This window comes from Xiphophorus maculatus, chromosome 19, assembly GCF_002775205.1.
Source record: "Xiphophorus maculatus strain JP 163 A chromosome 19, X_maculatus-5.0-male, whole genome shotgun sequence".
NCBI lineage: Eukaryota > Metazoa > Chordata > Actinopteri > Cyprinodontiformes > Poeciliidae > Xiphophorus > Xiphophorus maculatus.
In genome coordinates this window covers 18,137,062-18,147,960 of record NC_036461.1, presented here as the reverse complement: position 1 = coordinate 18,147,960, position 10,899 = coordinate 18,137,062, and the positions used below count along the sequence as shown (strand labels likewise).

Below are 10,899 nucleotides of genomic sequence, written 5' to 3'. Positions count from 1 at the left end.
GAAACAGCAATGGCAGGAAATGAACTTTCTCTCCCTCATCCATTTGCCCAGGCAGAACTCAGCCAAACATGCAGCTTGGGTTGTATTTCTGGGGTAATTGACGTGAAACACGGGCCTGGCTGTGTTGAATAAATAAACGCACATTCGCGGCTCTAACAGTGGGTTTTTTTTTTTCAAAGCGCAGTTCATTATTGATATGGGAGAATAGACGCTTTGGAAAGTGCATTAGAAAATCCTTCACTCAGTATTCACACGGTACCATATGTGTGTGTACATTGTGTACAAAGATCATTTGATCAAGTTTCTGATCATTAAGGCAAATCAAAAATATTTTTATTTCATAAAATATAGAATACTGAATGAGTTTGGTTAAATGTTATGGACTTACACAAGCTTTTCACAGCAGCTTGCAGGAGTTTTCCTCCTGACTGAACTGATGTAACCGAATCGAGGTTTGTCGGCCGCTTTACTTCCACACAAAATTCTCACACTTTCTGACAGGAGACAGGTGTTTGAACTAGCATATAATTAACCAGAGCTAGTGTAGCATCTACGGTTGTCTGGCACTTGTATCTAAAAAAGAACCAGACACGAGGAAGTCCACAATTTCTTTTGATTTTTTTTAATGATGTCACATGAGGAAGTCGAGAGTTTCTGGTGCAGCTTTAAACATCCACACCATTGCTTTCATTTTACTCAAATGTTTTGAATTAACCTGTGAAAAGGTGTTGAACCTTCTCTTTGCTATTTAGGCTTTCCTGAAGTATTTATTTGCATGGTATCTTTAGTGCATGTTGTCTTTGGACCTCCTTTTATTTTGGCTGTAGCAGATAGAAAATTATTTTGCTAACCCTGAGTGATCTAACACATATGCTGTAAAAAAAAAAAACAAAAGAAAAAGAAAATTACAGTAACAACCGTATCCATTTGGTAGAGTTCTGTCTTGCCAAAATTTTACCCTATTTATAGGTATGGAAAGGGTAAAATTCTGGCAACACAGAAATGTTTTGAATTAACCTGTGACCATATAAATACAGTGTGAATAAATGACAAATTTATACCATATTTATGGGTATAAATACAGTAAAATTCTAGCAACAGACAATTTTATATAAATACAGTAAAATTCCTGGTATTTTACCTTAAATTGTGAACTTTTTTTTTTTACAGTGTAGTCTGATTTAATGTCCTGCAGTGTATGTAAATATCTGAATTCAAATGTATGTCGGAGTAAGAAAATGTGAGTTTTTTATGTTAAAATTATTATTTTATTTAATTTTACAAGCAGCTATGTTAGCAGCATAGCTAACATAGCTATGCTGTGTTAGCTAGCACAGCTAACACAGCATAGTGTTAGCTGTGCTAACACTATTGTGCTAAAACAATACAGAATTTCTGTATTCACAATACAGAAATTCTGTATTGTGAATTTTTGTAATTCACAATACAGAAATGTGAATTTCTAACGGTACATTCTGGTATTTTGGGCTTCCTCGACACCGTTTTGTTTTTTTTTTGCACGTGCATATGCTTGTTGAGAAGTCAGATTATGCTGGAAGCAACATAGTATTATGACCTAGTTTTACCATTTTACTTTTGTTTTTCATTAAATGTCCCTTTTTAAGGAATACAATGTGGTCTTGCTCGTATTTCAAACACCTTCTGCCAGACCAGCAAACAAAAAGAACCGGAGTACAGCTGCAGTTGCTGTGGTTTATGCTAACGCTCTCACCATCACAAAGTAAGCACACAAATCATATAGCTAACGCCACGTTTAAAAAAAGAAACAAACAAAAAAACAAAACACATTACTAAAACCCGCCACCTTCGATCCATGGCATCTCCATAATCTAAATATCAATAAGTGAAAATTGGACCGTGTGCTTTGCTTCTGCTCACACGCTGGATTTGATTTAAACGTTGACTTTTCGAGGTGGAGAACTCGCTCTCCTGACAACTGGAGGCTTCTCGTGAAACAGCGAGATGGTTCGACCTTATAGCCAACCTGGCTGCAGTCTGCAAAAGGTTAATGCAGCTGAAGATGAAGCAGGGCGCAAAAGATTTATGGCAGCAAAATGTCAAAGCAATTACTGCCGTACAGTAGACAAATGGGATTCCCCGGGGTTGGATACTGTTGAGTGGTGTTGGATCAAGGCGGCTAAGAAGACAAGGAGGGAACTGAGCTTCGACAAAATCCTTTGTCTCTCTGTTACAAAATTCAGTTTCTGTTCCATTAAGTCGTATCGAGTGTCCATGCTGCAGTAGAGCTGTGCAGAATGAGCATAACTGTGAAGTGAAAGAAAAGTGTGATCCAGTTAAGAAATATATTTACAAAGAAAAACTCAAAAAGTATTTGTAGTCTCTTTTAACACGATACACCCAAATTACATTCAATGCTACACAACTTCGAACTGTGCATATTTGGTGTACAGACCCATTTAATAAATTTAAATATTATCAAAAAGTACATTTATTTTCGGAACTTTATCACTAAGTGGAGCACATTATATAGATTAATTTTGCATGTATGGGAAGCCTTTATTTCTGTTAATTATGATGATGGAAAATAATTGAAATATTACATCAGAATGATAAAACAAATTCTTAAAAAGAGAAATATTGGCCTAATAAAAAGTGTATTTAACGCTTGCTTAGAATTTGCTATTTTCAAATAGTTCTTTGACCTGACAAACAAGACTCCGAAGTGTTGATGAATCTCAGTCTAAATCCAGCTGTTCTGTTAAGTCTCTAAGAGGTTAGAGAACATCAGTGAACAAACATCATGAATCCCTTCAGCAACTAAGTTCTTGATTAGACTGAAACCTGTTTTTATTCTTTGCAGCAGTGTCCTTACATGTGATTTAAAGCCGATTTGGATGGAAACGAAGAGTTCCAAGCACATTTGCCTATTTTCCAAAGCAGTCGTTCCTCTTAATTACACTGACAGAGTGATTTTAGCCGGACTCCCAAGGTCTTCCCTTTGTAGGGTTATACACTGCACAACATATACAGAAGCAGTTCTGGGGAACATTTATAGTTTCAGTGAGGCCTGGCAACCTGCTTCTCATCTGCCTAGACAATTATTAGCTGCCCCCTTCTTGCTTATTTACCTCCAAATATTGCACAAACACAAATACACCTTGAAAAAAAAGTAACGTAAAAATAAATGCAGCTCCTGAAAAGCTGTAATAAACAACATTGTAGTGGGATTTTGTTAAACTAAGACTGAAACAATGAGAAGCTTTTGCTGAGTGGGCAACAGATTGTGCATGTTACTTTTCTTGTCTCACCCCAAACTGGACTTTGGGGTGGACTTTGACTGGTCCTTTCTGGGATATAAATATGTTTTGATCCAAACAACATCACAATGGTAACTGGACTCAACTTACTTGTAGTCCCACCCTTCAAAGTGCTACAACAGATTAGCCTGTCACTCAGATATGAATAAACGTGCATTTATTCATATCGCAATACACCAATCGATATTTGGGGTCAAGTGCCTTGCCCAAGAGAATATCAATATGTGATGGGTGAGAAAGCTTGAAGCAAATCTCTCTAATTACAAGACTGTCTCTACCTGCAGCTCTTCAAATCACAACTCAAAACACATCTAGTCAAGTTGTCCATTTCATTGCAATCTCTTTGTTCGTTTTTTCTTCTACCTCTGTTTTCATTTTTAGTGTATTCTTGCTCTGCTTGATTTCTTGTAAAGTATCCTTGAGAGTCTTGAAAGGCGCTAACAAGTAAAATCCATTTTTGCTGTGTTTACCAATGAGCCACAGTCAGCTCTGTACACAGTCCCGACTGTTTGCTTACTCCATCCATCCGACATTAAACCTCAGTAGGTCTATAGTTGAGGAAGGCTCTTTCTCTTTGGATGATGGATTGAACAGCTTTCTGTTCTGGGCTATTGTTTTATAACCCACCTCCAGAGGTGCACCAGATTAAAAGAGATTTTAAACCACATACACGTCAGACTTTTCAGATGTGGAAAAACCTTTCTAATAAACCATGTAAGATTTTCCTTCCACTTATCAGCTATTCACTTTATTTGAACGGGTGTGCATAAGACCAACATGACACTGTCGTAAACATGACAAAACGCCTGTCATGAACACGAAGGAGCCTTTGTGAATGTTTATTACTGTTGTCATGAAGTATCATCTGGTATATACTGACACCCAAGGTCAGTATCTTGACTTTTAATGCAAAGTTGACTCTCTAAATGGACTTTTAATGTAAAATTTAATGCAAATTTGCATAAAAATGTCATTATTTTCTGAATAATGCTAAGCTGACACTTTTAATGTAACTTTTAATGCAGTAAGAGTTGCATTATTTACCAAAATACACTTCATGACAACATTCAAAAACATTCATGAAGGTGTTATGTCATGTTTATGACAGTGTCATGTCAGTCTTATGCACGTCCCCTCATGTAAAGTCTTACCACTTTAATTCATCCCAATACTTTTACAAGGCTCTGCATTTTCAAATCCGATTTTGTTCCCAACAAATCCAAAAGAATGATTCACATTTTAAGAAAGAAAGGCACATTAATTCAAACACAACGGGGTGACGCACAAATACGCAAGGTACAACTGCTATGACGCATGCTCAGAGGTTTTGATTAGATCTCTCTCCCCCTCCTCCTCCTCCGTCTGTCTCTTTCTCTCTCTCTTTCTCCCAGACCAGAAGCGCCTGTATGTGTGTGTTCAGACAGTGATGAAAGCGGCCAGCACGTTCCCATAAAACACATTTTAGCTCTCTGTGGAGTGCAGCGAGGTGTGAGTATAGGTGCTGAGGCGCACCACTCTGTCCCTGAGGACAATCACTGCTGCGGAAAAAAGAGGAGAGAGAGAGAGAGAGAGAGACAGAGAGGAGAAAAGAGCGAGAAGCTGAGAACAAATGGCCAAAAGGAGGTGATGAAGCGTTGGGAGACGTTCACTAAATGACTGAGGTGGGCCGTTTGTGAAGTTCAGCCCTGGTTCGCGCGACAGTAGGTGAGTGAATGCTGGGAAGCGTTTATTTATTTATTTATATATATATTTTTTTAATTACGCAGTTGTGTTTTATGCAATGCTCACAGCGCGTCTGGGTTGCTGTAATAAACCCAGAGCAGGTCACCGGGACTGCTTGATTGATTCTGGCTGCCCTTTACCGATCAGGGCGCGCGCCCGGAGTGATGCGGAGGCGCGCTTTTCTCCCCCCCATTCAAGGATTTGTCATGGTTTACGACGTGGGCTGTCACTGTAGCTTAAAGCAGAATAATAACAGGTGCGCACACGCGCGCCGGACGGTCAATGCAAAGCGAAACCAGGAAACTGAAATCGATGAGTTATTTGAGGTATGCAGTAAATTATAAAGATGAGAGAAAAATCTTGCACCACCGCCAAAGCGAGAAAAAAAAACACATACACGGTTTTCATCAGCCGTATTTAACTCCAGTCATACTTAATTCTAAGCATTATTCTTCTTAAATACTAAATGCTTTAGTGCTACTCGTAGTAGCACTAAAAATAAATGGACTTGACTATTAATAGTCCACAGGATGTCGCTTAATGGCTTATACAAACATTGTATGTGCTCTCTCTGTTTGTAAAAGGTGTGCTGCTAACGCCAAGGACCTCACCTGTGTGAGGTGCAAAAACAAGCTTTGCGAGTAGAAAACAGCGGCATTGCAGAGGCAGTCTGCATCACCCAGCACAGTAACTAACTGTGAAGAGAATAGTCAGACAGGAACATCCTGATCTCCTCCTGCACAAGGTGTGTTTTTCGCGCTGCGGCCCGATCAGGTTTCATGTCGCCGCCAGTGAAAACAGGTGTGAGGGTGAATTTGTTGGGATGCCGTTCAGAGCACCTCTCGGCTCGTGTACGAGCATCCACATCTGTCAAAGAGCTGAGCTTTTACGCACAATTCACACTGATGCCTCGCCCCTGCGCTACGATGGAGATCAGATTGAATAAATGCAATTAGCCGGGGCACCACTGACATGTTGGGATCCCAGAGCACGTTTTTAAGAAATACAGGAGGGGGAAAAAAAAAAACTTTCTCAGTTGTGAGAGACTGAGTGCTTTGAGTGTCTTCTGAAATAGGAACCTCTCTTTTTTTTTATCAGTTTGTAGAAATAGATTACAACAAATACTAATAAGTATGCATTTCATCCATGAGAAGATGTAAATCTCAACCTGTTATAAATACTGTTGGAACCAGATACTTACATACGCTGGGTAAAAGGACATATAATCTTTATTTTTTTCCTCACTGCATAAAACTATGGTAGATTACACCTCCCCCTTTTAGGTTAGATATGATTTCTCAACTTTCTATTTATTTTCTAACTGACAGAATAAATGGAGACTTTTACATACAGTACAGACCAAAAGTTTGGACACACTTTCAGTGTGTCCAAACTTTTGGTCTGTATTGAGAACTTTTGGTCTGTACTGTATGTCTTTCTTTCAAATTCGGAAGTTTGCGAAGATTACGATTACTGTATTATGCTTTTTAAGCAATATAGGAACGTTCCTGATGACATGGAATTTTAAGCTTTTGATCAACTTGTAACATCTGTGTTAAACTGAGGTAAACTGGTGGATGTATTTTAAAGCCAAACCAAAATTTTCTGTTGTAACATGATTGGGGGGGAGATGGTGGGGCGAGACAAAAATAAATCAGATGTCAGAAGGTGGCAAATATTAATGTGGTTTCGGAATAAAATGCTCACATCAACCCCAGAAGAAAAGTGAACAATCTTGTGAGGATGTTCAGTGAAGCTGGTTACAGAGGCCTACTATCCGCAGTGAAATGAGTCCTGTACCAGCGAGGCCTGAAATGCCATTTAGAGAGGGGGAAGTCATTACTCCAAAATCGACTGAAAAACACAGGAAAGGCAGACATGAATTTTTGGAGACGTTTCTTTTGTTCGGATGAAAATAAAACGGATGTGTTTGGCCATAACTACTATCGTCATGTACCACAAGAAGGCCGTGGAGATACTAAATATGTTTGACCCCAAGTCACACCAGTTTAAAGCACAATTCTACAAAAGTACTAGGAATTTCAACTTAAACTCCTCCTATTTGTATTGCATTTAATTAACAGAAGTGAGGAGTGGGTGGGATTGGTGCCTATATCTCCAGTGGTCATTCAGCTAGAGGTGGGGTACATTCTGCACAGACAACCTTACACGGGCATCATCATACCTGCGGACAATTCAGAGTGATCAGTTGATGTAACAGGTACGTGTTTGGACTGTGGGAAGAAGCCAAAGTACTTGGAGAAAACCCACGCATCCACTCAGAGAACATGCAAGTTAGCATGCAGAACAAAGCAGGACCTTTTAGCTGCAAGGCAACAATGAAACAGAAATAACATTGTCCTATAAACTCATGAAAAACTTTAAAAGTTTAGTTTGATTTAATGTCAGCCTTTAAGAATAAAAGACTATTTCTCTTTATGCATCGCGTTCAAATATCTTAAGATATAGAATCAATTTTTTCAGCTTTATGTGGAGAGAAAACTCGCGTGGCACAATTTTGCAGAATTAAAACATTTAATTGTTAAGATGCGCTCAGTCTATCCCTCCACGTGTTTTCTCTATCTGCCTGATTTAACTCAGGCTCATGGGTGCGTTGGAGTCTGTTAAATTGTTAATAGTCTGCCCTCTACATGCTTCCCCCAATGTTTTTCCATTTCTTCATTTAAAGAAAAAATTGTACTTACAGAGCCGTGTTACTTGAAAGATGTATTTTGTATGTAGGAAACACGCAAAAGAAACACAAAAAGCCCACTTTTTGTCAGTAGGACTAAATGTTGTGTTATTATAGGAAACTGCTTAAAACGCCAAGATCGACCCGACGGGTTTCTGAGTGTTTTTCTGCCTGAAATGCGGCAGTGAAGAAGTGCCACATAATATGTGCAAGGCCATTGTGAGTCCGACATTTGCAAGGCATCACAGCGTCAGACAGACATCGAAACTAGATAGGGAAGAAATAAGGTTTTCTGTAGCGCTGGTTGTATGACTTAAGTGAGTATATGTGTTTTTATTTTACAATCAGCATGTTAGAATCAGTGGTAAAAAAAATGAAAGAGGGAGAAAAAGTTATTACACAAAGATGAAAAGACAGGAGGCTCAAAAGCCTTGCTTATATAACTTCTGTCACCAGCAGATACTTGAAGGTTATGTTACCCAAGCAGAGAAATTGGCCTGATAAGACAATTAGTGTTCTGCTTAATTCATTTACTGTGGATGTAATGTGTCTGATTGCATGGGAAACGTGGTTAAGCTGGGGATTTGTGTAAAGCCCACTTGCATTTGGTAGCAACTTCAGGGAAACATTGGGAAATGTGAGTCACTGCTATTATTATCACGGATATTAAAGATATATGAGATATCAAGCTGAATCCCAGGGAGAAGCAACATGACGAAGAAAGGAGTGGGAGGATTTGTAGGGGTCTATGTTTAAAAAAAAAACAACAAAAAAACAGAAGAAGTTAGTGTGTGGGGTACTAAAACGTTTCTGCTTCTCCCGCAGGTGTACATCATCTCTGAGGTTTTATTTTTAAAAAATGGAGTCAGCTCACCTTCTGAGTGGCTCCAAGAAGAGAGTGAAGATCCACCCTCACACAGTCACAGCCAAGTATGCCACGCAGACCCCCTACAGTCCCCAACCTGGAATACACACCCATTTCCCCCAACCAGGCGACGAGGGCTATGACGATGCCCCATCATTCGAGGACTTTGGCTCATTCTTGGAGGAGACATCCGACAGGAAACGGCTCACGGAGAGCAAGAGGTGGCCCTTGAAGTTGTTTGGCTCCAAAGACAAGGACACAGCTCATAAACTTCAAGCCACTGGGGGAGCAGAGGGGAGTGAGCTGGGAGCCAAAGCAGTGAAGGGATCTGGGAAAGGGGTTGGAGAACAGCTGGCCAGTTTCGGTGAAGCGTCTGTGTCTGCGTCTCGGCTCACCTGGTTGGGGCTGCTCGGTGCGGCGCTTGCACACGGCTGCCTAATTGCCCTGACCCGCCTGGCCTCTGAACGCTTTGGCCTTGGACCCCTGTTTCTTCTCTTGGTGAGGTCTGTCATCCAGCTTCTGTCAGTAGCAGTCCCACTGCACAGGGCGGAGAACCCGTTTGGGCCAGAAGGATATCGGCTACGTCTGCTCTGTTACGGCATTGCGTACTCACTCTCCCTCTGTTGTGCATACTCCTCCTTAACTTTCGCCTCCTCTGAAAATGGTTCAACAACTTGGCGACTGGCAACCACCGCTCTGTCAGCAACCCTTGCCTTCCTGCTTCTGGAGGAAAAGCTGGGACTGGCTGATGGGATAACTTTAGCCGCTGGCCTGTGCGGATTGGGTCTTGTGTTGCTTCCCACGGCAGATGAGAGCTATGAAGACGCACCAGTCGACCCGGTCACATTCTGGAGAGGCGCCTTCGGATGGTCTCTTTCGGCACTAGCGGGATTGTGGATGGCCCTGGCGCTGGTTGGGTATCGCTCACTGAAAGACAGAGTGGGAGTTGGCACTGCCTTGTTCACTGTGAGTTGGACTGGTTGCCTGCTCACCCCAGCTACTATGATCCTGCTCCAGGAGGGCTGGTCTTGGCCTATGAGTTTACCAGCATGGGGCCTTGTCCTGGGCTTAGTTGCCTGCTCTATAGCGGCCTTCCTGGGAATGACACATGCTCTCACCCGACTCCACCCAGCTCTGGTCTCCGCCTCGCAGAGCTTGGAGGTGCCTGTAGCCATGTTCCTGCATTTGGCCCTACTCCCTCTGGCTCCCACCGCTCCGGAAGTTGTTGGGAACGTGATGATCGTGCTGAGCGTCGGGTGGCTGGTGGCAATGAAGTTGCTGCCCTCTCGAGGTGCGGGACGGCGCCAGAGGGAGGAGTATGAGGAGATTCTGGACTCACCTATCAAATAGACAGACGCATTCTCTCTTCCCCTCACCCACACGTTCTCCTTCAGGAGGGTGGTTCCAATGTACATAAGAGACTGCTAGATGTTCATCAGAGCTTGATCTATTTTGTATTGTTGTTTTTGCTTAGAAGAAAGTGCCAATATTGTGTTGTCTGTCAAGTGACTACATGATGTGAAAATAAAATCTCTCTGAGAGTATTGTTGTCTTTTAATCAGCCTCCAGAGGTTTTCTGTCCCATGCACATAGATGAAGAAAGTATGCACTCATTCCCACACCATCACACCACCATGTTCGCCAAAGATTGGTGCCTTTGATTTGACCATTGTTTGATGACAAGAGGTTGAAAAAAGCAAGAGATGTCAAACGGATATTACCAGGACAACATAGATAAGAGCATCCAATGTGATCGGCTTATAGATAAGAAACTAGGAAGGATGAGAAGTTGTTACAGATGACATAAAATAGATGAAAGAAATCGGGCAGATCAAAAGGAAGTCAGGTTGGAAAACAAAGAAAATGTTGACTGATTATTGTCTCTGTGTGGCCAGCTGGCTCATAAAGTAGTTGTTTTATGCATGGAGAATAGTTATTATCTCTTTTTTTTTTTACCCACCACATCAGTGCTGTTCTCTGGGTTTCTCCTCTTCTATTTTCCCCATCATTAGCCTCCTACTCTCATGGCTCCATCTTCCGCACGCTGGTAAAAAAAAAACAAAAAAAACACGAACAACACACAACAAAGGAGCCATTCTTAAAATCCCCCACCACATGCACTGCACAGATGGAGACCTTTAACGGAAGTCAAGTATCACCACATTGAACAGATCATTGTGTCTGCATAATGTAAATTGTTGCTGCAAATATCCAGGGAAATTGTGAAACAGGTGTGCTGTAAGGTCTGGCAGCGACACAATGCTCCACCACTTCACACCTTTGAGTCTTGTTGGAGGTGATGTTTACGGGGAAATAGGCCA

General features: G+C 41.3%; 1 protein-coding gene across 1 annotated transcript; it reads left to right on the top strand.

The window, feature by feature from the left end:
• Window positions 1–4,667: 4,667 nt before the first annotated feature.
• LOC102224769 (solute carrier family 35 member G2) lies at window positions 4,668–10,112 on the top strand. The gene is made up of 2 exons (XM_005809353.2): window positions 4,668–5,003; window positions 8,539–10,112. Exon 2 carries the CDS (start codon window positions 8,573–8,575, stop codon window positions 9,926–9,928), a length of 1,356 nt encoding a protein of 451 aa, XP_005809410.1. The 5' UTR covers window positions 4,668–5,003; window positions 8,539–8,572; the 3' UTR covers window positions 9,929–10,112.
• The last annotated feature ends 787 nt before the right edge of the window (window positions 10,113–10,899 follow it).

Coding starts and splice junctions, on each gene's coding strand:
- LOC102224769 (XM_005809353.2), top strand. CDS start 8,573: ATGGAGTCAGCTCACCTTCTGAGTGGCTCCAAGAAGAGAGTGAAGATC.